The sequence below is a fragment of the Halichoeres trimaculatus genome, unplaced genomic scaffold (assembly GCF_033239565.1).
Source record: "Halichoeres trimaculatus isolate MK-OKI-2021-1 unplaced genomic scaffold, fHalTri1.1 fHalTri1_scaffold_11, whole genome shotgun sequence".
Lineage (NCBI taxonomy): Eukaryota > Metazoa > Chordata > Actinopteri > Labriformes > Labridae > Halichoeres > Halichoeres trimaculatus.
This window is the reverse complement of record NW_027437189.1, coordinates 23,170,369-23,196,612: the sequence shown is the minus strand read 5'-3', so window position 1 is coordinate 23,196,612 and position 26,244 is coordinate 23,170,369. Positions and strand designations below refer to the sequence as shown.

The 26,244-nt window shown below is 43.8% G+C and overlaps 3 protein-coding genes across 6 annotated transcripts in view; 1 reads left to right on the top strand and 2 right to left on the bottom strand.

Moving 5' to 3' along the window:
* hoxc10a (homeobox C10a) overlaps positions 1-3,465 on the bottom strand; it is a 126,960-nt gene extending 123,495 nt beyond the window's left edge. For all 3 annotated transcript variants that reach the window (XR_012599244.1, XR_012599245.1, XR_012599246.1), the window contains exons 1-2: positions 3,388-3,465; positions 2,684-2,771 (exon numbers count right to left, since the gene is read on the bottom strand). The gene's annotated coding sequence lies outside the window, so the exon portion shown is untranslated. The remainder of the gene's footprint in view (positions 1-2,683; positions 2,772-3,387) is intronic.
* On the top strand, positions 326-12,025 carry calcoco1a (calcium binding and coiled-coil domain 1a). Its single transcript, XM_074681925.1, has 15 exons — positions 326-528; positions 1,579-1,743; positions 1,826-1,928; positions 3,925-4,127; positions 4,333-4,545; positions 4,835-4,983; positions 5,080-5,149; positions 5,256-5,411; positions 5,765-6,019; positions 6,244-6,369; positions 6,827-6,922; positions 7,786-7,873; positions 8,043-8,290; positions 8,547-8,635; positions 10,049-12,025. The coding sequence occupies exons 1-15, from the start codon at positions 349-351 to the stop codon at positions 10,074-10,076; spliced, it is 2,169 nt and encodes a 722-aa protein (XP_074538026.1). The 5' UTR covers positions 326-348; the 3' UTR covers positions 10,077-12,025.
* A 5,277-nt stretch (positions 12,026-17,302) lies between these two features.
* rarga (retinoic acid receptor gamma a) overlaps positions 17,303-26,244 on the bottom strand; it is a 42,025-nt gene continuing 33,083 nt past the window's right edge. For both annotated transcript variants that reach the window (XM_074681463.1, XM_074681464.1), the window contains 7 exons: positions 20,913-21,061; positions 20,571-20,712; positions 19,368-19,531; positions 18,765-18,941; positions 18,270-18,474; positions 17,921-18,079; positions 17,303-17,743 (listed from right to left, as the gene is read on the bottom strand). In XM_074681463.1, the coding sequence (XP_074537564.1) occupies positions 17,382-17,743; positions 17,921-18,079; positions 18,270-18,474; positions 18,765-18,941; positions 19,368-19,531; positions 20,571-20,712; positions 20,913-21,061 (1,358 nt within the window). In that variant the 3' untranslated portion in view covers positions 17,303-17,381. The remainder of the gene's footprint in view (positions 17,744-17,920; positions 18,080-18,269; positions 18,475-18,764; positions 18,942-19,367; positions 19,532-20,570; positions 20,713-20,912; positions 21,062-26,244) is intronic.

The window sequence follows — 26,244 nt, the reverse complement described above, 5'->3', positions numbered from 1 at the left end:
AATGACTCTAACAACAAGAACGCAGTCACGAGCCAAAAATCTCAACTGCTCGCTCAGGGTGACGTTACTCCCTTCCATTCTGTGTACATCCGCGAGTAGTTGTTTTTCTCATCGCATTAGTTTCTATTGGCTAGTCCTCAGTGATGGTTTACCAATAGGCTTTTGTAGTCTCCAATGCGATGAGTATCGAAACGGAGTCTGCCGAGAAGCATCATATTACGTCCAGCGCGACCACTACTTTTCTGCTCTCAGCATGGGAAATGTAGTTCATAATCTAACAATACAGCTGTGCGTTGACGATGTGGAGAACAGCAGCTCCCATAATTCCACGGTGGCAGTGAAGCTGTCATGCTTGTGTTTTGCTTTGGTTTTTTGTTATTGTTTCGGGTTAGTGGAGCAACTGAGCCCGAAGAGGAAAGCACGACTTTGTCTCTTGTGTTTAAGTTTATTTTTTTAGAGAGCCGAAACCCTCTTACCTGGTATAAACGATTTATTTTTGCTGTTTTCAGAGAAGTGAGGGCGATAAAGGTAAGCGAGACACCAGAGACGGTCGGGAGATAATGTGCGCAGATGTCTTTTGTAGTCAACAAAGCCAGTTATTGTCCTGTCTGACGAGCACGCGCGGCCCATGAGCCAATTGTAGAAAGCTAATTAAGTAAAACCGGCTCAAATCTACATGTTCGAACGCGGATTATACATTTGTTGTCTGAAACTCGTATCGACGTGCAGTGCAGTTTTCTCGCCATGTGCTATACCGTTGGGCCTAAAGCCTCGTGCTGTGCAACATGAACCCTGCTTAAGACTTTCACCACTGATCTATTGTTTCGACGGATGAAAAAACGTTTTAAAGTATTGACACATTGAAGGTTACCTCAATGCGGAAGGCTGCATTAGTGACATTTAATAACCCATATCACTATAATTTTATTCGATTATGGACCGTGCCACAGGAGATACAAATAATAAAAAACGAAAAAGTCACATCAAATCTACAAGTGAAGCATATAAACATGTTTGCAACTCTGTTTTTTCTTCTTTGCACATGCTGTCATAATAGACAACTGAAATTTCAAATGCAATACTTACAAACACATAAACAGTAAAAGAATCAGTACTTTGTCAATAGGATAATAACTTCTTTCTGTTACTACATATCTTTATTTGATGTTGCTGGCAGCAGGAAGGAATCACCAAGAAAAATGCACTGACAGTGTGTTTGTCTGTGGAATTTGAGCTCCACACATGCTTGAGGCCCCAGACACCTTGTGCTGGATGCTCACACGTGACAGTGTACAATAGCAAATGATGTTGACGATGACCGAAATAGCACAAGTGACAAGCATGTTAGATGTCATGATGCTTGAAGGCCATACACTTGTTGAGGCTCAGAACTTTACGAGTGTGATCCCAGTCAGGATATTGTCTTACTGTTAAAAAAAAAAAGTCTTGGTCTCATGTGTTGTTCACCTCTCACCTACTTCACAATTAGCTCATTTAACCATGCATGTCAGTTTCTACTTGGCACTTGAGGGAAAAAAAAAACAACTGAAAAGTTGTTCATTGTGTTTTTTCCTGTAGGGGCAACATAGCCTGCCATTGTTTTGTGTTGCCATGGAGAAAGCTTGGCAGGTGGAGTTCAGAAACGTGGGCCGCAGTTACTTCCCTCAGAGCAGAGTCGATTGCCACTACACACTAAGCTCAAAGCACAACTGGACCAACAGTGACTGGATAGGGCTCTTCAAGGTATTGTTAACATGACGATCGTCACAGAAAAAGACAATTATCAAGTAGCATAATTACTATGTGTGTGTGTTTTCTTCCCCAGGTTGGATGGTCATCAGTACAGGAATACCACACCTTTGTTTGGGCACTGGCCCCAGCTGACTACAAAGAGGGCACTGATGTCAATTGCTGTGTTCATTTCCAGGGTACTCATACCCTTGTTTTCTAATTGTATTTTATTCCCATAGTTAGCAAGAATCTATACTAGAACAGTGCTTACATCCGCACATAAAGCTGTCAGGAGGAGATTGATGTTCCTGTAAATTGAACTGCTCTGTTGTGTAAAAGGCTGGTATTGAGTTGAGCACAATGCTAGTTATTTCTACCTCAAAGAGTATTTCCACTGATGTAAAAAGAAACATATCCGGTTCAGAAAAGAAATATCTCTACAAGACTGTTCTCTAACAAAGACTCAGTCTTTGTCTTTTCAATGCAGGCTGTTGAGTAATGTGAATGACAAAGACAATGGCTCAAAGCCTGGTCTGACTGCCACTGCCCACTGGAGAATACAGCGTTTACTCTGTGCTGCCTGTCAGTGGCAGCTGATAAGCTTGATTCAGTGTGGGGGCACGTGTGCAGCAGGTGTGGCATAGACCTCTGACAAAGGGATTTATTACTTTCTACAGCATATGGTCAATGTCAGTCTCCATCGGAGAAAGAGCAGAGGAAAGCTTAAAACATGCTGACGGGTCCTCAGTGATGAGGCAGTGATTTAAAAACAAGGTTGCCTGTGCAGTGACCTGAGCTGGTGCTGTAAGGTACAATACAGCTCATAAACCTCATTGTACATCATTCCCTATTCTGTTTACCATCTACCCCTGTTACTGTGCAAATTCTCAATAAATGGCTCAAAACAAGAGGATATAGAATGTAAGATAAGAATAATAAGAGGTTAGCTTACTTTATGGGCTGGATTAAGTTGCTGGTTGTGGCTTGCTGTTCTCTCTGGTCAGACTGGAAGGCAGAAGGCAAAAGATCATCTGTTCCAGCTTGTCAGGGTGGACGAAAGCAAAATAAAAAAAATTGCATTGTAAATTATGAGGAAACAAGGTTAGTTCGTTAGATTCTAGTATTTTATGGAATATAAAGAAACTATGAACAACTATGCTAAAAGTGTGTTGATGATTGTTTTTTTAAGAGACCACTGCGTCACTCCTCCTTTGAGGATTGAACAACAGGGCCTCAGGCCTTACGTTTTACAGCCTCAGTGGCTTTATGTACCAGTGTCAGCAGGATAAACCCGGACATGTTGACTGGTGGTATATCATTTAACGTTGTGTCACAAATGTTTAGCCATTCCGAAAAGTAATTTCCTCTTCTAGCCGAGATTTGCGTAAACAAACCGTTAACACCTGCTTTAATTTTAGCGACATAAGCATCGACGTAGATTGACCGAAATAGAAAAGCTGAAGATAAATTTTGATTTCATTTCTAACTGTAATAAGCTTAGTAAACATGGTTATTTGTCGAGATGTTCGTGATTCAAGCAGCACTTTCAAAAATTAAGCTAGCTCGGGTGCAGGCCCCGGTGTGGTGTTCTGCCAGTTGATGTAAACTTTACACAATCCATGTACTGATGAGAGAAGACTCAAGACAGAAACTTACTTTTGCAAAACCCGGACTGTGTGGTGATACATCGGGGCAGATTAAAACTATATCGTGAGGATTTTCAGTATTAAAACTAACCAACTAGGTGCGCTGCGAATGGGCCTGTGCGCGTCAGGATTCAAATTTGTTCTGGCGTGTGACGTCATATCTCTTGCTCACCGCCACCTGTGGCACAGGCCGTTTGTTGTCAGTGCTGCCACCGTTGGTCAGCAGCTGTATTGCAAATATATGGCACCTGAATAAAAGTTGACGGTTACAAATACAAACTCAAGAATATAATTTCAAATGATTTATATATTAACTGCAATTAAAGGATAGGCGTGTAAAAATTGCAAAATACTCTGAGATGGTATCAGCCATATCTGAAGATATATTTTAAAGGCACTTGGCACCTCTAACATTATAGCTGTCACCTACAGGCCTCTTGTTCCTTTCACTTTTCTCTCCAATACTGTTTTTAGTTAAAATACGAATACAGGGTATGTCAAACACAATGATTTTTAACCTGTATTTGTTCTCCCTACCATTCTCTAGCCTCCTACCTTCCTAATCCCAGCTCTCAGGAGTATGAGTTTGTATACGTGGACGCAAAGGGGGAGGTGCGCTCCTGCAGTTCCAAGTTCACTTTTTGTGCCCCAAAACCCCTTGAGGATCTGGTGACCCTTGAGGAGGAGCCCCATGGAGAGGAAGAAGGCACAGACATGTTACTGGTAGTGCCAAGGGCTGAACTGCTGCAGGTAGGCATCACCAAAAGATATAAACAAAGATATAAAAAAAAAGAAATAAAACAGACTGACTAGATTGTTTATTTAGTTTTGCAAAATTAATGAGTGCTGATAAAAGCCATATGCTTGGAAATCGATGTTGTCGTTTAATACTGACATAAACACTCAAAAACATTTATGTATCCCCTCTGCTGCATACCTCCTTCCTGCCTATCAGAGTCGACTCCAGGAATGTTTGCGAGAGCGTGCCGAGCTGCTGCAAGTGCAGGAGGTGGTAAACAGGCAGAAGGAGAAAGAGAAGGAGGAGTACAAGAGGGCACGAGAGGCCTGGGACAGACAACGCAGAGATCTGGAAAGTAATATTGTTAATCTGCAGGATGAGCTGTGGCAGACCCAAGAGAAGATAAAGGAGATGGAGAGGAAGCAGAAGGTGGTGTATAAAGTTAGGAAAATGGCAGGGATAAGATCATTTGATTAGAACAATTTGCATGTTGCCATTTGCTTGCTCTTCCTTTCATCTGTGCCCCTATTCTCTGTTGGAAAACAAAAATCCATGTTCCCACAATGCCCTGTTCTTTTCAATGTACAGTTTGTAAATACTATTTATATTAAGTGTCTGAGTGGTTATAATTAAACAGTATAGTGAAGTATTTCCTCATGGGTTAACCAGTCTATCATAGTAAATTAAAAGTCCACATAAAATGCCTCTGTTCTGTTAGGAGGAGCGGGCTTTAGGAGAATCACTGGCCCAGGAAAAAAGCACTTTACTGGATGCGAGGGAGGAGAGCAAAGTGCGAATCAAAGAGCTGGAGGAGGATATCAAAGCCCTGACACACAGAAACGTGGAAATAGAGACAGAGTTGGAGAGGTATGGCAAACAGTGCCCCCAATCTTTATACTTCTTTTAGTTTTGTGTGGGTTTCAGGGAGACTTGTTATTCGAGTAACTGAATCTGTGTGTGCAGGATGAAGGAGAGAGCAAAGAGGGCTGCAGCTCAGAGAAAAGAAGAGGAGAGTGAGAGAAAAAGCCTACAGGTGATTATGTAACAAAGCACCCCAGAAAGTGTTACCAAACATGTCTATGTTATTGTTTTCTTATGTATCTCCCCTTCTGTCTGTGACATTTGATTCTGTCTCTTAGACCAAGCTGGAACAGACAGAAAGTGAACTAAAAAGTCTGTCCAGGGAGTTTCAGGGCCTGAGGACTTCACTCGCCCAGAGAGACACAAGTGTCCTGCAGCTCCAGAGCACCATCACCACCCTCACTCAAAAACTCACCACCGCCCACAGGAAAGAGGTCAGATCATAGGGGAAGGGACTGAAAGATGGGTCAAGTTTTGATTCAATTTAAGACACTCTCAAATGTACCAAACAAAACTTTTCTCTGCTACATACCAGGATTTCTTTTTTTCAGAAACACAGTGTATGAACTGTATGATTCAGGCTTATATGTTGATTTATTACACATTTAATGGTGGAGAAATACATATTCATGTCACTGTGAAACTATATAAACTTTGATAGAACTGAGTTCAAACATGACTTTTCTGTTTGGATTCAGTGTTAGCCTTTAGTTTCAGGGCTTACATTATGTTGTAAAGCATCTTAATGCTATGCGGCCAACACACTTTCTCGCTCCACTGACAACAGGCTGACAGCGAGGCAACACTAAAGGAGATGCGAAGCCTGCGGGAGCGTCTGAACGCCAGCGAGCGTGCTGCAGAGGGCTTGAAGAGCGATCTCAGTGCCATGGTAGCCCAGAGGGATCACGGACAAGCAGAACTGCATCAAGCTCGTCTACAGGCCGCACAGCTCACCCTGCAGCTGGCCGACTCCAGTCTGGCCCTGAGAGAGGGACGAGCCCGCTGGACCCAGGAGAGGCAGAATCTGCAGCGCAACGCTGAGGTACTAAAGACGAACAAAAAACCTGAAATGAAGAAGAGAGAAAAACAACATGTTTGTTCAAGTTTTCAATTCTACTTGATCCCACTCTTATAAGTTTTATTATTTGATCTTACGATGACTCAAAACAGCATTTAATGGCTCTGAGATAAAATGTTATCAGAGCTACAGTGGAAGTCACTGCCACTATTTAAAGTGAATTGCAAATGTCTGTTTTAACTTAAAAGAGAGACCTGGAGCGTTTGGAGAAACTAAACACAGAGATGCAGAGAACTGAGGACAGGCTGCAGGAGGAAACGATGGAGAGAGTGAAGCTGGAGGTGGAGCTCGGGAGAGAACAGGATTGCAACAGGGTAAGAAAGAAAATAAAAAACTGATAACTTGGAGTGTTTTTTTTGTTATATGACAAAATTTTGCATTCAGTTTCAGAAAAAAAAATTAATTTGTGGGAAATAAATCTACATTCATGCATACACATTGTTGAAACTGCTCAAAATTTGAGTTAACAGTTTTCTTCATTTTTTATTTTTACTTTTGAGGGAACATTTTACTCCATTGATATTAAGGTTACCCTCAACCACTAGGTTAATATTTAAAATGAGAATCAAAATTATGTCTGAATAATGATTTCTACACTTTGTTATGCTACATCCTGCTGACTCTCTGCGGCCCTTGACCTTCTTACCTATGTGCATGAAAGCACACGGTTGTGATGGCATGTACTATGTTTAGCACAAGGCTCTCATTTTAACTCACAGCATCTTTTAGAGTCTTGACATGTGCTGTTGTCTCCTGATATGTGGCCCACAGGTTCAGCTGAGTGAAACCCGCAGAGAGCTACAGGAGCTGAAGGCCAGCCTGAGGGTGGCACAGAAAGAGAAAGAGCAGCTTCATGCGGAGAAACAGGTTCGGGAACTTAAATCTGTGCTTCGAATACAGAAGAATATCAAATTAAGATGTTTCCTCTTGTGTTTACACTGTAAGGAGTCACAGATGCTGACTTTATAACCTGTTTTTTATTAGTGAATTAGGCTTGAGTGTTAATGAAAGGCCTCTTTGAATTAACAAGTAAACTCTCGCTGTTTTATTCTAATCAGCTCATAACTGAAGCACTTTACTCATTACCTGGGCTTCTCTTTTTTTAAATTAAGCAAGGTTTTCCACCGCTCATCTAAAGTCTCTTTAAAAAATTATCATTTTCTAAAAGCTCTGTATAATTTGATATATTATATTCCTATCCAGGAGATTACTGATGTATCACATACACAAGTACAGCAGGATCGTGAATGTCCAGGTGTTGGGAATCTTCTGTCTGTTGTTGTCTTCTTGGTTGTTATTGTGCAGTATAAATTGTTTATGATGCCGTATAAATCAGTGGATTTCAGGGCAGTCAGTGCTGCTGCTGTTAAAGTGCCTGCAGAGTTTTTGTTGGCCAGCCACAATCACATTTGCCAGCGACTGGCAGAGTGCATGGTCAATGTTTTTGGAATCAGTGTCCAGCTTAATTTTAACATCGACCATATGGAAGCACAGCAGACGATCTGCAGCACATCATAAATCACACAAATGTTTCACTCTTCATTGAACAGCAATAATAATATTTATATAATAGCAGACATTGTGTTTGTGTGTTTTCTGTGTAACGGTTTTTATGTTGCTTTGGCTTGAAGAAGTGGGACATCATGAGGGTTATGAGGGTGACGGCTGCTGAAGTCGTGATGAAAGTCCTGCCCGGGCGTGTGATATGATGGCTGTATTTTCCACCACAGGAGTTGATGGAGTACATCTGTCAGCTGGAGCAGAAGATGGGAACAGTGGCTGGTGCCAAGTGGAGCGCTGCCCCAACCGCCTCTACAGGTGAATGGAGCCGCACATTAATCTACTGTATGCCCTGCAGATGTGAACAATAAAAGTGTTCACTATCATTCAACAGCAACACTAAATATTGTTCAGAGAGGCCTCGATAGTAGGAAACAGCAGTAATGCTTTAAAGAAAAGTGATCGCTTTTTTGTCTCTCTCTGGCAGGGCAGCCTGGCAGTGCGTTATCTGACTCAGAGGACGAGAACCCTGAGGCTCTGCGGCCCCTTCGCCCATCCAGACCTCTGGGAGGCTACAGCTTGTGTGAGCAGGGCGAGCCGGAGTCCCTGCTCCTCGCCACCCCACCTCCCTCCCCTAGAGAGACAGAGAGGAGTGCGGTGGTCATCAACCAGCCAGCCCCGCTCTCCGCGCCACGCCAGGCGGGCGCTGACACACTGGCACACAGCTCAGACTCGGTGAGGCGCGCTATCTGAGCCATTCAGCGTCACCATTGTGTAATTATATGTGCTACTGAAAATGAGCTATGTCCTCCTGCTGATAGCCACGCGCTCCAGTTAAACACTGGCAGTGGATCGTTTGATACAGACATTATCTCTTTGAAGCAATTAGGCCGCTAGTCTGCAAGTTATTAGACTGTAATAGCTGCTGGACAGATATGTTTTAACTGTGTGTGTACATGTGTGTGTGTGTGTTTTGCTCGCTTGTGTTAAGGAGGAGGAATCTGATCATCTTCAGTGTGGAAGGCACAGCTCAGCAGAGGAAACAGCACTTTTGCTGCCGGAGCACGACACCGTTCTCAGGTATGACCTCTGACCTCAGACATGAAATCTTACCAATAAATGAAAGTTATTTAATTATCTGTTTGGAGATTTACTCAAGCAATACAATTCCATGCAACTTAAAACCTCTTCCCCTACAGTACAGTAAAATATGATCCACTGTTAGGAATTCACAGTTGTTGCCAAACACTGTTGGCTGGTGATCCTCTGCAAATCCTGTAACTGAAATAAAAGTTCATGGCATAGAGAAAAAAATGAGTTTAAGATTTTAACGGAAAAACAAGACAAGGAAAAATTTCCCCAAACAAGACATGATATATTTTCTTGTCGCTTTAATCTCCTTACGATATTTATATTGGTAGGGCACGACACAACTCAACTACCTGTAACACTTTAGTGTTGTACATTGCTTCAATAGGAAAAACATTGTAAAATTAAGAAAAATAAACATATTTCTGCAGAGATAAAAGTTTTCACCTCATGTTTTTATAAGAGTTGTATTTCAGAGAGATTTTCAATTTTTCTATTTTCTAACTACGTCACAGCTACCAAGTCAAAATGATATAAATGAACACATGGACCTGCTTCTTGCTTTTCCATAAAGCATAAAGTAGGATTTAGGTCAGGTAGGGATTCAGACTAATGAGTGGTAAGGCACAAGATGGTTTAAAGTATCCACAAATTGAGCACAGTGGAAGATTTAATGTTCAGAAATGGATATTTGCATAACTGACTGTGTATTAAAAAATTCTTTGAGGCCAAACAAGCCAACAAATTTCTTTCTGTCATGCTGGCTGGTTTTAAACTCCAGCTATGCATCATATTTTACGAGCACAGGGCTTGATTTGTGCGTAGAACCTTACTCTGCAAAGTAATTTGTGAACACAGCCACCAGACGAATGCTGTGGAATAAAAAGTATCATATTTCCTCCTTAGATTTAGAAAAGTACTCCGAAGTGGAGGAATTAATTACCACTTACTCTTGCATGAGTATGTGTACCTGTTTACTGTCCACCTTTGGTCCTTCACCGAAAAGATTTCATGAGCTCACTTTGAATTCTTAGCTCACTAATGCACACAGACATGTCATGTGACCGGTTATTTATGGCGACAGGACGAGTATGGCTGGAAGATGGAAGTTTTGAATATGCGCTCGTAAAAGAAGTTGAGTCAGGGCAAGGCGGGGGAGACGTGGTGAGACAGAGGAGGGGGCGAGATGGGAGGACAAGGGGACAGATAAGTTGACAGCAAGCTGTAGCAATGATTTACCTGATGGGTGTACCGCAGTCACGGGCCAATTTTCAGCATCATTAAAGCCCCCTCTCTCCCTCCTGCACTCAACTGCTCCTTCAGTCGAACCTCCTCTTTCAACCAGAATGTGTGTTTCTTTCACTGTTTTAACACGCACACACTCTCCTCTTTGTCTCCCCTCAGTGATCTGGCCGACACATCTCTGTGGTAACCGCTGGACCTCCAGACACAGCCCAGTGAGAGATCAAAAAAGGAGAAGTTGGACTTTGTTGGAGTTAATGTGCTTCCACATTACTTTCATTAACAAGCACATATACTCACACAGACACAATGTTAATATGCAATTGATCTTTATATGCTTTCTGCTGCAATCTTTGGTTCTCCCTCTATGACTCTTGCGTTATTGCTCCCGCTGAATGACATAATGCTCGTGCCAACAGGTCAACACCACGTTAACGGCTGTCATAAGACTGTTGCTCAGTTTTAGGCTTGAGCTCTGGTGTTTGAGAGTTCGCAGGCTGTAGCTGAGTGATTCCTGTTGAATCATTGCGACGTCGAGGACTTTACGACGGATGTTATGTCGCTTTTATGACATTTGTGATTAGGAGTCATGACAGGCACTGTAATTATGATGTTTTGTGCAGGAGGCCCTGGCTCCAGCAGAAATCACAGCAAAACTCAGCCCCAGCTTTAAATCCTCCACAGCAGCTTCGAAACTCTATTCATGACAGCATAACATCAATGATACAGCAACATAGCTTGAGTTATATTGCAGCAATATAGGTCTATGACATCATATTTCTCCTCCATTTACCAGAAGTTAGATTTGATATGCACTTTCTTGTATGCGTTAGCTATTGATTGTTTTGTCGTGCAGATGCAGTTTAAGAGATTTAGCAAAGCAGAGGCGCTTTAAGACGGACGAGCATTATTGGACAGATTGTGTTTAAAATCTATTAAGATAGATGCCAGATGCAACTTTCTACTTCACTTACTTTATATCATTATTATTATAAAATACATGCTCATAAGCTTTTCACTATCAGATGCAGTTTGAACACGTTTATGATCCTGGATTTCATAGGTGTCGAAATGGAAAACTAATTTACAAGCTAGTCAGTTGGATATTTGGTGTTATTACAGTTTGTATTGTACAGAAATCTTATTTCACACCCACTCATCTCTAAATTTGTGCCTAAAAATGATTTTTAAAAGTGAAAGAAAATCATCTTTATAGATCCTAACATCCTGACATGGTGTTGGTGTTTTCCCCTTTGCCCTATGGCAATATACTGCCTAATAAAAATTGCTGCCTGCCTTTTAATCAATACTGTATGAATTTTTCATGAGTTTCTATTTATAATTAACATGAGTTATGCTGCAATGAGACTATATTCAGGTTTTTAGTTTGAAATAGGTGTTTGTTTTTCACACAACTCTTTGTGCAACGTGTGACAAAACTTTTCATGCTTGGCCCAGAAGATTTGCAAGACACTTTGATGCTTGATTTTATCTGCTGTATTTGCACCCTATTTTACTAGAGAAGAGTTTTTAGATGAAAAGTTGCTATACAGAAACTTAACTTCTTTACATCAATCATGTGTCCTTTCATCATGATCCTAATCATCGCCACGGTGTGTTGTGTTTACGTATATCTTATGTAGTCTTTTTGTTTTTACCCTGTGTTTTGGCCTGTGATTGGGTTGTTGAGATCGTGGTGCTAGTGAAGGAGAATTATGCCAGCATGTCAAGGAGGAAGCCTGCAAAGGATTCAGAAAGGGGGTGGTTGAAGAGAATCATGAAGGGAGTTATTTCTGACCCTCTTGTTTACCTTGTGTCCCTGGTTTTGATGCAGCACACGATGACTCTCCTTACATAGACGTAGGAATATTTTAAGGGAAGTTGGTGTTCTTTCCCAGCAGATAGCACACTACATGCATTCTCCACAGTCCTTATTTGTGGTTGTAATCTGACTTTATGTCTCCAGGAGCATATTTTTGTCGTTCCACTGAGAGTTCCCATACTCATCTCCCATTGCAATAAAGCTCCAGTGGTTATGGTTTATTTTGAAATTTTGTGTGTGAAGGTTACCCCACATGTACGCCCCACCGTGTATTTTCTTATCAGTCATGTAACAGGGGTATGGGCGGGGTTCTGTATAATAAAATGGTTTATGTATCCATCATTGGGTCTAATGTGTCTTTTTCTGGCCAAAGATCATAGCAATATTTTGATCCTCACATGACATTTCACTGGTAATTAACTATGCCATTTCTTTTTCACACTCCTATATAGCCTATATTCCCTTTTGGCTCATTGCCTGTCTCAGATATATTTCTCATTCTGGATTTTTCTCCCCACTCACCTTTTGCTTCTCTCCCCTCAGGCCCCGACCTCCTCATCATCTTCCTCCTTGTGCCTCCCTTGCTCCTCCGGCGGTCTCCTTCTCCCCGCTTTTTAAGCTCTCCTCACCGCACTCCCTCCATCTTAAGTCTGAGGTGACGATAGCTAATTATAAAATCAATGATGCCGGGCTGCCTAGTTTACAGCCCCCTCTAAAACCTTAACTGGGAAATCACTGTGGGATTGATGACTCCCTCACTCTTTATCTCTTTTAATTAGAAATGTAAAAGATATGAAGACCCAGAGGCCAGAACACATCTCCTAGTTTTTATGACCCCGATACCGCCTCGCTCCCCTTCCCCAAATCACCCCTCTTCCCTCCTTTCTCCCTCTCTGTCTACCTGGCCTTGTTTATTCCCTTCGTGTCCCTCCCTCCCTCCCTCCCTGCTGACACACCCTCCATTCGCTTTCTTGTCACAGATACCTTTACCTTTCTCCATCACTTTCTCCATTACCCTTTCTTTCTTTCTTTAAGATGGCACGCCTGCCCGTCTGCTCGCTGTGCAGAGGGAAGGTGTTAAATTTATGGTCTTTGCACTTGAAAACGTTCCTCACCTTCCCCTCACCTCTCCTTTCCTTCCTTGACTGATTCCTCAACCCTCTGTGGATTCACTGCATGCGTAAAAAAAAAAGGAGAAAAGAGCAAAATGTCTGTTCTGACCTGAGCAGGAGAGACACTTTGAAGGATGTGCTGTTCCACACTGTGACCCAGCTACCATCTGCAAACACACCTTTCAGGTTTTTTTTTTTTTACCACTGTGAAGTCAGGTGCACCTCCTCTTTATATCCCATCCTGAGCCTCCGTAACTGCTACAAGGTGCACCTTGGATCACTGAGCTTTATCCTCCTGATCACTCCCAGAGGAGCTCCATTATCTCTCCTGTATGTTGACTAAAGGTAACAGGGCAGTTTGTTCATGTTCAGAGCAAACCAAGTGGATATGCTGCCATCTCCTCCTCTCTCCTCCTCCTCTCTCCTCCTCCTCCTCCTCCTCCTCCTCTCTTTATTGGTTTAAAAATTAAAATGAGTTTCTTTGGTATGCCGCACTCATGACCTACTTTTATGGATTCTTTACTATTTTTCATGAATAATTGATGCCCTGAGGCTGCAGGAATATTACAAGAGAGATTTTTTACCCTTTATTAATTCATCCCACCTTTTTTTCCAGGGGCCTTGCTTTACACATTTCCATTTCCTCCATTCTTTCAGTGAATAAGCCTTCCCACCTAAAGTAATTAGTTAATCAAGTATCATCGATGTGGAAGGATGAGTATATAGAAATCTTTGCCCCTGCTCCTTTAAATTCCCTAAACCCTCCCCCTGGTTTCCATGGCAACACCCTGCAGAGACAGGGCTCAGTATATGGGTCCCTTTGATTGTTCCTTGTAAAATAGTGTGTAATGTATGGGCCTTATTTTAATTCTTGTCTGGTGTTATTGATCTATCTTTAATGATAGTTAATTAAAGCAATCGTATAATTGATAGAATCTCATCTCTGTTTATCACCCTCTTCTGATTCTTCCTCGCCCTCCCTCTCCCTCTCTGTCTGTCTTTCTATTAATAAAATCAAGGTGAGGCATTAGTATCCCACCCTGCTGCACTGAAAAAAGAGGGGTGTTTACAATCAGTAGCCCTTTACAAAGAGGGTTCCTGTTATTTATCAGGAAGTCACGAGAGTGCGGTCGTATCACTGACAGTGATGTACTCCTGGGAGGCCTTATAAAGAAAATTAATACTAAAAACCTTTGATGTTAGCCGACGTTTATAAAGCTAAGCTGATGAAGTATATCCAAGGTGGTATGGTTTTAATTTGTTGGTTTAAAATGTTTTTTGGAATGAATTCATTCAGACTTGTGGCATTTTGATGTGTTAACTGTGAGCGGACCCAGGGTTTTTTAATATTTCCTCCCTCCTGGCTTAAAAAAAGAAAATCAAACCAACAAATTTGAAAAGACTGCCTTGAATGTACTCTTTGAGAACACACTTAGTCATCGATCAAAGATGCTCTCTACTGCCAGATCAGTTGTCACATCAGTCAGAATCATGTTGCACCATATGCTCACTTCCAAAGACTTGAAGAGTACAGAGACCTGTAAATAAGGAGTATTGTGGAAGAGTGGAAGAAAGCATTCACCAAATGCTTTGAGGACCATGAATCAGTCTGTCAGACATGTGGGGAGCTATGCAGCACCTGTACATGGGGCACCTACTCTACAAACTGGGCTCAACAGGTATTCAAATAAAGGTTACTGTGGATCACCAAAGGCTGATTCAAAAATATCAATCACTACTTCTGTGTCACATTTCAGCGCCAACTTATCACTGTCAAGCTTTAAAACATGGTGCATCGAATGTATGTACCAGTGCATATAGTATGTGCTATTTGATTTTTTCATATATATACTGATGTTTCTTTCAAGCAGCACTATTTTTCGTTTATTATTTTCTTGCACGTTATCTGAAAAACAGAAAAATATGAAGACACGTTCACTATTTACCCCCCACACTATTTCAATGAAACATAAAGAAAAGACTTCATCTGTTTTGTTTTTTAAGGCCAACACCTGCGCTCTTCCAACTGCAGAGTGAACAAATCTTCAGAGCAGACCTTTATCTGATGTCCTTGTTCAGCAGGAGGCTGTGATTTACTATCCTCTGGACCCACAGCTCTGTGTGACCCAATAGCCTCCTGCTCTTTCCCTGCATGCAGGGGGAGCACTGCTGCCAGCACAGCAGACATCCCTACAGTCATGGTTCAAGAGCTCCCTCTACTGGCACATCTTCGTAGTGCATTAAAAATGGCTAGATATTTTAGCATGGGGAGAAAAAAAGGAATAAAAAGCCCAGTAATCTCACAAAAGTAGTTTATTGTGCCTCTTACTGTCTATATGGCTTTTCTTTGTGTGACAAGAGTTGACATAAACAGAGGGTAGACAACACCATGGCCATGTTGAAAATAAACACAAACATAAAACAATATAATCTCAATGTTCTGTCTGCATTACCATCATTAACGTCATGACAGCACAGCAGAGAGTGAGAGAAAGAGGATGAGGTCATCGCACCAGTTTGTTGTGTGTTTGTATGACAGCACCATGCCGCAGACATTCACCCAATGACTGAACAGGATAAAGCATTCACACACACTCTCACTCACACACAAACAAACACAAGCTCACACGCACACACTCACATGATTCAAGATGAGGACAGCAGCCCGTATTGAGAAGACAGGAGCTCTTGCTGCTACAGAGAGAATGTTCATATTGCTTCAAAGAGAGACAGAAAGAAACCCCCTCTGTGCCGTATATCAGCCGCGCTCTCCCCCGCTGATCACAAACAGAGACATTTTGGCAATAAAGACATGATACATGAAAACAAAACCCTCTACAGCTCTTCTAAAAAGAGAGGCGAGGATGTACAAAGAATACAAGATGATATAATGGCTTTTGGGATGAGAAGGCAGTTTGCAGCATGGATGCCAGTGCCACAACAGGCAGGTCGCTGATGATGATGATGATGGTTTTAACCTCTCCTTTGAGAGAGTCAAACTGGGATCCATGCTCGTTTTTCAGACATGTCTCCTTCTATGTACACGCAGAGGGAGATGGGTGATCTAATCAAAAAATGGAGTTAAGAAACACACATATAAATATTGCCTGTTCCTAGCGTGCCTGAGAGCAGCGTTAGGGTTTGGTCCTTACTGAAAAGCCCTGAGACTGATTCCAAAACGTCTTCCATAAGGATTCCTGCCTTGTGTTTGCATATGTCTTCAATCGTTGTGTTGCTGCATACTGTTTGCTACTTTGTGTGTGCTGATTCTGTGCATGTGTGTGTTCGTCGACTGACATCATCAGGGAGTGCTTGAGGATTGATTGTTTTCTGAGTGATGATTTTGTCGTCTGTTTTGCATCTGCAAACAGAGATTTCAACGGAACAGAGGATCACAAAAGTGCTACATATATGGTGTAAATTGTAAATCTCTGTCCAAGCACTAGCTCCGGGTAAGCACCTCTGTTCAAACTGAGGGAGAAAGGCGGAGATAAAGTGTGTGTACGTGTGTTTGAAGATTGCTGGATTGTGGCTGGAGTCCCTGACAACAGTCCAAACTCCAGATTAATGAGTTCTTCTAACTTTGGCACAAAGATATTGAACTTTTCGCATAGACAGCTTTTAATTGGCTGCAAACTAGAATGATGCCAATTCCCTGATAACACAAACTGATTAAGTTGCTGCAACGTAACACTAATCCTCTGGGTTGATTATCATTGACATCCACAGTGAGCCAAAGTGCCCAAAAACAGAGAAAGCCCCCAGCTAAGCAAACGTAGCCGCTAAGGAAGACCCAGCCAGTTCTGATTATTACTCTTCTTTCCCTCTGAATATCTTCTCAGGAAAGCTCTTCAAAGAAAAAAACATGTCTAGAGGATTCATATATAAAACCAGAATAACAAATAAAGACAAAAATATAATGGTATATAGATATGTATGGACTTATACATAAATTGAAAAAAAGGTTAAAACTACAAATTCAAAAGCAATAACCACAAAGACAAAAGATAAGCATACTCAATTTGGTTTTGCCCTGTACTCTTGTTATTTTTTTTTTTTTTTGAGAAATGTGCTTGTTGTAAAATCCATCAAAAAATGAACTGCTCAGTTCTGGTGTCTGGTTTGGCTGCTCCCCTGTTAAGAAGTTTCAACAATTGTGGAAAATCAAAACAAAAAGAAAGAGACGTTTAGCTTTCTCAAAGAGGTTATGTTCATTTTGTCACGTTAACTTCCCTCCTGGCTACGCCATGAGTTCATATGGTGTTCTGCCGTCTCTCCTGTACTTTATTTGTCTGTAGTTCACTTGTCATAGACCACGTGGCCTGAGTTAAAAAGTGTCTGTACACGTAAGGCTCTGCTGTGCCCCGCTGTGGAGGACACAATGATGTGCAGTAAGGAGAGAGGAAGAAGAGGCCAGCATTTTGAGGTGGGAGATTGAGTGAGGTTGTTTGTATGTTTCTTTGTTCTGTATGTGTGTGTGTGTGTGTGTGTGTGTGTGTGTGTGTGTGTGTGTATATGTGTGTGTGTTTATTTGAATCTGTGTGTGCATGAAATCATCTGTTCACTGTGCCCTCCCAACAAGGCCTTTCCTTGACCCATCTATAGCATCCAGAACCCCCCAGGGCTCCCCGTCACTGTCTGAACCCCTGTCCCGCTCTTCATCCCCAACGTCATCATCATCGTCTTCGTCCTCCTCTTCCGGCGACGGCTCACTGCCGTTCTCTGTGGCCCAGCTGTCTTCCTCATCCTCGGCCTCCTGCTTTAAGACCAGGGCTGGTGGTGGAGGAGGTGGTGGAGGAGGAGGCGGGCTGTCGTTGCTCTCTGTTTGGTCCTCAAAGGCCTCTGGGTTTTCAAGCATCTCCCTGATTAAAGGAGGCATTGGGCCTGGGATCTCCATCTTCAGAGTGATGGCTCTCTCTGCACCTGGAGGCATGAAACAGATGTTGGTAAATTTTAGGTTAACAGACAACTGTGACACTTTTAACCGACCATGTGAGAAAATGTTAGTTTTAAAAAAACTGATGCTAGAAGAGTTTATGGTCTGATTCTGCTGATATACTCTTATCACAGTGCTTTTGTCATTTTTCTGGTCATACTAACCCTTGGTGCTGATTCCCCTGAGGTCTGTGATCTTCATCAGCATGCGTGGGAACATGTGAGGTTTGTTGGGGCGACGGCGGCGGGCGTAGATCTTCAGAGCCTCTAGTAGAGGTTCTTGCAGCTTATCAACTTTCTGGGGCTCTTCTAAATCCATGCGGTCTGAAGAGGAGTGCAGAAAACATGTTAACTTCTCTATTATTTACCAGAACGGTACAAGACTACAGAATTTTAAGAATTAAACTTTATGAAATACTCTCATTATTTTTTTTTAATTTTGCATCATCAAGCTTCTCAATAAGGTAACTAACTGTAGAAACTTCTCTCAAACATATTGTCCATGCAGCAGTACCTCCACATATGAGGCAGATGGCGCTGAGGAGGCCGGTTTCTGTGTCATCCATCTCCAAGGGCAGAAGCTGGCCAGCAAAGGCAAACACTAGGTCAGTGAGTGGTCCGAAGCCAGCATTGTGCATCTGAGTGCGGTTTAGAGTCAGGCCATCTGAGAAGGTCATAGTGTCCTGTTCTGGAGTGTAGCGCGTGCAGATCCTCAACATCTGAGAGCAGAACAATGAGCACAGGGCGTAAGATGATGAAAAGTTACACAGCAAGGTTTTCAAAAAATCTAAGACAGCTGGATATCAGCCTTAAAGCAGATTTAACAAAAATGAGAAAATAAAAACAGGCCAAGTGGCTTGGCCTTATTCAAGCAAACCATCCTGCACTACAGCTTTTCACCACCAGATGCCAGCATTCCATCATAGGTCACTTTATTTTGAAGCTGGATCTCTGTTTTTGGAGTGAGAGCGAAGGACAAAGAGGAAAAACAAAGACCGTGGATCCTCACCAGAATGTCCAGGCAGGCCGACTTCAGGAGGGTGATCTGGTCAGCGATGGTGAGGGTGGTGAAACCCGGCAGTCGCTTCGCAAATTCCACAATCTTGATAATGCATTTGGTTGAGAGCTCGCTGAACTTGTCCCATAAACCCAGATCCAGCTGGACACGGTGGTCTGAGCTGGAGTTCTGAACACACACACACACACACACACACACACACACACACACACACACACACACACACAGGTCAGTATGTTGTTTCAGAGGTGGTGTGCAACCCTGTTTGCATCAAAGGAGAGCGTGTCCGAGCCTGACAACACATTTACATTGAGCATCAATCACGAGAAGGAGGAAAAAAAATCTATTTACATGTTGCATCAATCACTGTGAGGCCACACAGATGGCTTAATGGGGAACTGAATTAGTTAAAGCAGCACTGTGTTGGGAAAGCTACGGTGAATTTACGTCTTTGCATACAGTTCTGGAGGCTTCCTGGACGTCATAGCTCGGAGAATGTTTCCACACACGGTATGGTTGTGTAGTGTTTGGAAAGCGTATGTGTGTGTATGTGTTTGTGTATGTGTGTGTGTGTGTGTGAGTTGGGGGACTTACTGTGGTGTATTTGCCCAACTGGCACAGTGATGGGAAGGTTTCTTGGTGAGCTTTGCTGACTTTATTGACCAACTCCTCTAGCTCTCCACTGAGCTCATAGCTCTCTGGAAGCACCACCTCCTCCTTCACATCCTTCTTCTTTTTGTTTCTGTCGTTGCGCACCGCTGCACAAAGAATAAAACAAGCATTTAGACAAGATATTACCAACATCTCCCTCTTCTTTATCAGTGCTCACATGAAAAAAACATCCACCACACTCATGCTCTCTGTCCCTGTCAAGGACTTTGCCCTCGCTGTGGAAACCAGAACTCAGGAGCAACTGAGGTTCTTCTTAACAGTATCAACACATTTCCTTTAGCACAGCGCTGACACCGGCTATCTCTTTCTTATCACCCACTCTCTTCCTAGTCTGTCTCTCTATCCCGCTTGACCGGTGCACATAAGCCAGGCCTCCACTCTCTCCCTCTCTCTGCCTCCTCTCCCTCCTCCCAATCTTTCCTTCCTCTCAGGATATCCAGTAATAGCAGAGGCACAATGTGATCCCGGTCTTAACACACATCCCACAAAACATTACACCCACATACATGTCCCACGGGCTCTGCGAAGGGCAAGAAAACTGCCACTGACACGCAGCCATTAACACACACCAACAGGGTCAGACTGAACGAGGAGGGCACTAAACTGTGCCACAGCTTGAGAACCAGTGTGAATCCTGCACATATTAACTTTGTCATAAGTCAAAATCTTGTTTTCTGCTCAGTTGTCTTCATGAATGAGAGCACTTGTCTGTGTTGGCCAGAGGGCGAGGTTTTGTGGTGAAACAGGAAGTCAGAATGATTTTGTGAGGCGATTAGTCATATGATTGGTACAGCGCCCAGCCTCGCCTTGATCACCACCCCTGCTAGGCTCATCATCTGCTTCTGTCTCTGTGCTGGAAAGTATCCTGGAGACTCTGAGTGAGCATTTATAGATCAATAAGTTCACAGTGTGAGAATCGGGTCAGATACGAGCCAAGTCGAATCTAAATCAACTGCTCGCAGATGTCTCTGAGGAAACCAGGTGTACTGTGCTCAAAGTAAGACATTATTTTTACAGAGAAAATTCAGTAGCCTTCTGTGGGTCTGTACACACACATTTTAGAGTTTATGCAGGTGAACATCCATGTTTTTTTGAACTCATGTCCCTCGGTCTCCGGGGACTCACCTTCCTTGGACATGCCAACCTCAAAGCACTTCTGCAGCCTGCAGTACTGGCAGCGGTTGCGTGTGACCTTGTTAATCTGACAGTTCTTGTCTCGATGGCAGGTGTACACCATGTTCTTCTGGATACTGCGGCGGAAGAAACCCTGGAGCATCAGGAAGCACGAGACAAAAGGGGAGAGGGCAGGAGAAAGACACAAGGGATATTTATTAGTCAAGTCGTCGAATCAGGGATGTGACATTTAAGTGTTCCTCTTTTATAATCAGACTTTTCCGTCCACCTTGCTAAAAATCTTGCTATATCTGAGCAAAGCAGAGCTCAAAAAATGCAATAGGTTCTTTTCACCTTGCAGCCCTCACAGGAGCTGACCCCGTAGTGGTACCCCGAGGACTTGTCCTGGCACACAAAGCAGGGCTTGTAGATGCGCGGTGGGGGAGGTGGAGAAGGAGAACTGGGTACCATCTCTTCTGAGCTGGTGCTCTGGGTCTCCACAGCTGTAGACATGGTGAAAAAAAGAAGAAGAGAGAAGAAAGCACATGAGCAACTGATAAGTCATAAATCATCGTCAGACAGCTACCATGTAGTCTGAAATATCACATGAGCACATGTAGATGCATGTAGCAGATGAGGATAGTAGAGATTTTTTAAGTGCATTTTAAAAAGGTATGACAGCTGACAACATTTCCTTCTCCTTTTGATTTGTGATGTCAGTGAGAAAACCTGAGCCGGGGTGTTCAGAGCTATTTTCACATTTGTAGATTCTGTCTTTGGGGAGAATACTGATAAGATAAATGATAAAAAGAGAAATAGAGCATGGAGCAAAAAAGCAACACTTACTTCCCCAAACACTGTAGCACCCTAAGGGGCAGCAGTCAGGTGCATACTATGGGGGATTAAAGTTTCATGTTAGCAGAGGCAAACAAAGGAAGTAGCGCTGCCTGACAGCGCAGACAAAACTGTTTTTTACCGCAGTAAGCAGGAGTGTAGTGATCGACAGTTTCTCTGATAAGCTCAGGTAAGAGAGTGAGCTGCAGGAGCCAAGAGTCAAAGCTGGCCCTTCCTCATTCCTCACTTTGACATCTCTACATGATGACATCTTGCACGCACAGAGACACATGTCAAACACACATGCGTGCAAACTTGGAGTAGGGCTCTCCTGCTAGCTTTGACTGTGACGTCAGCGCTAACTCGAGTCACATACTTGCTACGGTACATTAAACTTCGCTTCACTCCGAAGTGGAACACATATAAGCGCTTTTGGAAGTTCAAGTGTGCAGCGTGTGGATTCCATACTTCCCCTGAGAAACATAAGCTGCTGCACACACACGGACGCACACAGGACCAGACCCTCGTCACACATGTGAGCCTGCATAAACTCAAAGACACACATGTGTTGCTCAGGGGAAGTATGGAATCCATACGCTGCACACTTGAACATCCACTTTTTCAACTTTCACCCTTGGTTACCCTCAAACTTCAACCCCCCGACTCTGCATCTCACCACCCCCTGACAGACAAACCCTATTTTTCTCTTGTTTCCTGGCCCTAAATTCCTCAGTGCAGCCCTGCCAGGTTTTAATAGAGGCTCAGGCTCGTAAGGCGGCCTATAAAGGCGGTCCCATGGCTGGACTGGAGGCCCCAGCTCGGCTGGCCCAAACTTTATTGGGACTCGGTCACCTTGGGCAGCTATTCACACCACCAGCTGTAGCTCCCAGCCCGTAAAAAAAGCCAATCATAAAATAAAAAACAGGGAGGCTCTAAAATTCTAACTTTTACTGCCCCCACCTCCCCCCAGCACCTTCAATGGAAAGCACAGAGGGCTAGCCTAAACTTAACCTACAACCCCCCTCCCCCTCCCCTCTCTCACACCCAAGGCTGAAGCAAAAACCACCAGCTTGGCTTTTTACAAGAGAGGGGAGACTTCAAAAAGAAGGGGAAAAAAGGGGGGCATAAAAAGAGGAATTTGATAAAAAACAGAGAAAGGGGAAAGGGGGATGGAGGATGGGACACAGTTGCTCCTGAGGGCAAGTCCTGTTCAAGACCAGGCTGACCATTACTACCTCTTCTCCAGCAGCTGTGATGGGCCAGCTTCTGCTTCATTAATGATAGTAACAGAAAAATGTCAGACATTTTCATTTGTAGCCTGCTGCTCAAACATCTGCTTTTCATATGTGGTTTTTTTTTTATATTTGACTATTCAGAATCCACATTCAAATTCCAGCTTTGAAAGCCCAACTTTGCTGGAGGCAAAGATGTTTTCCATTAGTTTTAAAAGCCATCCCAAAGCCAAATGTGCAAATCAATCTAAAACCTGAAGTTTACGCTCACTGAATGTTTCTACAGCAGTTCTCATATCTCCCCGGCCAGAATGAAACAAAGCAGCAGGGTCAGTGGGAGAGCAGAAACCCTCTGAACGTGCCATGAACCTCTGTGTTTATGCAATAATAACAGCAGCAAATGAGCCTGCAGACCGAGCGCTGACAAGCCCTCAGAAGAGGACAAACCATATGTGGCGTCAAGTAACGAACACTGACTGACGCCGTCTAAATGGAGAACGAGAGCCAGGCCAAGGAGAGAAAGGCCTCTCCAGGAGAAAACTTGAGAAAATACATCAGGCTCTGTCAACACGTTGAACCTGGTTCCTGCCAGAGAACATGACTCCTGTACCCGCCTCCTCGACCCCGCCTCATTCGGCCCACTCCATCCAAATCCCCCGCACCACTTACCCCAGGGCGCCACAGTGAGAGGGCCCTTTCAGGCGGCCGCCATGAGCCCCTTTCCTCAGTCTCCTCAACTCAGCTCATCACTGTTTAGAAAACAAAGCCCTGTGAAATGAGAGGCCCTCCTTATCAGCGCTCTGAGGGCCCGGGGCACCATTTGCATGACAATCCGCCGGCCGAGGCCTGTGAGCCGATGACAGACGGATGAGATGAGAGGAGTGGGATAGGTGGGTGGCTGCTGTTGTTGGGGGAGGAGAAGAGGATAAGATGGAGGGATAGTAGGGTTACCAGTAGCCACTGTTCGTTTCCTGCTCAGTATCAGTTTACTCCCTAATCCCCTCTCTCAATGCTCTCTAGGCCCAGCTGCACTGACCAGGCCTAATCCCTCAATCACATAAACACAGACGCTTTTCAATGGCTACAAAACACACACTCAAACACACACAAGAGGATAATATTCACTAGCTTTAAACTAGCAAACACACACAACAATCCTCCAACAACAACCCGCCCCCCCCTACATTCCATTAAAGTGCTCAAGCTGGAGTGGGATGTGCGGTACATCATTCTCCACAACCTCATTAGATGTGAAATGTAACTGCACACGACAGAAATAGCTGTTTGGCTGAAGGTGACTTTAACTAGGTCAATTACATTAAATTCTAGGTCATGTCAGCCGGGCCGATTGACGTCCCTGTAGGTTCAACAACAGATACAAAAGGAGAGAAAAGGAGAGCCAGGAACCAAGGGATAGAGAAAAACAAGGCACTTCCTGGTATGACTGAAGCTGCCTGTTGTTCACTCGGCTGGAAAGAGGAGTGTTTCTAATGTATGTGAGTAAAGGCATGACAATGCAGCTCGTGTTTTTATGTTGCAACACGCTCCTTTTTAACCGAGCAGCATATGACATTCTGGCAGGGCAACAAGTTGTTCTTTCACAATAGGCCTGCAGATTTTGTCTACGTGACTGGTTGGTGTGATTGAATCTTCTGTTCCAGGAGTCTAGTCTTGGCATGTGGGAGCAAATGCACGGGCAGTTTTTAATGTGAGGATGGTGTACATACAGTACGGTACATTTAGTGAGTGACACAGACATGTGTGTAAGTGTTTATGTGGGTTGATGTGTGTCCAAGTCCGACAAGGGGTGTTCTCCCACTCCCTGCAGCCTTTATTTGATTTGCAAATGCACAACTGTTTGTTACAGTGCAGCAAAGCGTCTCCTGTTAGAATTTCCTCCTGTGTGTGCGTGGGTGCAATTTAATGTCTCCGTTTTGTCTGCCCGTGTGAAACCACATGCACGGGCACGCTGGGCCTTTGTCTCTGTCCCTACCTTCATTTAACAACCTGCAGAGCTTTGCGTGTTCTCGTTGAATGTGTGCAGCAATAAAAGAGTGTGTGAGACCAGGAGACAGTGTGTGAGAGAGGGGCTCGCTGTGAAAAAAGAGGGGCTGGGCAGACAGCAGTGGCAGAAGGGGAGCAGATTGAGAGAGGATGGTGAACAGTGAGCTGGAAGACTTGCTGGCACACTACTTGGGGCCATTGTGGGTGCCCTTGGCCTTCTACCCCACAGCAGAGGCCACAGCACCACAGGGTGCTTGCTAAGTGACTGTAGGCACACTGGAAGGTTTCTATGAAGAAGTGGCCTTCATGAAAGAGGAAAAGAAAGAACCACACCCTTGTCAGCTGTGCCAGCATGTTTCACTCTCCTCCACCCCTCTGACTCTCTGCCTACGTCTTCCTGTCATCCCTCTGAGCTTTCTGCTACAAGGCCCCAACACAACACAACACACACTCGCTTCCTTCCTCTCCTCTGTACCAGGCTTTCCGGAGGATCTCCGTCATCGCTTTTGTCACACCTTCTCTCCGTGTCCCTCGCCGCTGCACCTTCTCACACATGCGCTCTTTTCCCACAACCCCATGATATCGCTTCTCTTTTCAAGCTCTCGCCACGCACAGTTGAGTCACCTGCACATTCAAGAGAGAGGTCTAACAGGTCTATACTGTGTAAGTTACACAAGAATTCACAATGTAACCTGGCAGCAGCTGGGAAAGAAAAGTTTATAAGGCAAAGGAGTCAAAAGTTGGAAGGGAGGGAGGAATGTGTGTGTGTGTGTGTGTTGACAAGGAGGGGGTGGATGCTTTCATTAAAGGTGCTGAGCGGTAGCAACACCTTTCAACAGCTGTCAGAAAGCTCATTATCTAAGCTCCTGCAGACACACACACATACAGGCCCATAAAGAGGCCCAACTGTCTTTGCTGTCCTTTAAAATGAGGTCTATGGTAAAGCTTGGCTGCAAAACCAGAGGCTGGTCCAGGTTGGAGAGGTGAAAACAAACCAAACTGGCCAGGAGTAGTGAGAAACCAGACATTAACACACCCCTCCAGGAATTTACACCCTTCTGTCAGAACCAGCAGAAAGTCATGAAACACAGGGAGAGGCAAACACATGATGCACACATTTAATCCGAGGCCGAACATATGTGAAGTGTGGAACACTTTGGCATGCGTACACGGCCGACATGAGGGCTAACAACAAAAATCTCAAGAGCAACAACATGATACGGCATCCAAAAGCCCTGCAACACGCACACACATTTCACACTTCTTGTGTATCCAAAGCTCCACCAAAGAAGGCATGGAGGCTGAGCAGAGCAGGAAAGGCAGCAGGTGGGATAAGCCCGTATCCTCGGGGCACATTTTAAAAAGTGGAATTACCCTTGCAGTCTGGTGCTGCTCTCAAAACACCCTTTCTTCTTTACAGCACCTCATAAAGAGCCTTTTGATATTTTCTTGATGGAGTCGGCCAAGCCAACATTTGGCAGCAAGCACCCCCCTTTTCCTGCAACGCTGTCAAGAAACACACAAGTTGGCTTCAAACACACAAACTTGCCAGCCAGGCTATTTGTCCCCTATGAACCGAGGGAAAAAAATCCTTCAAATGTCCTGTACCCAACCTG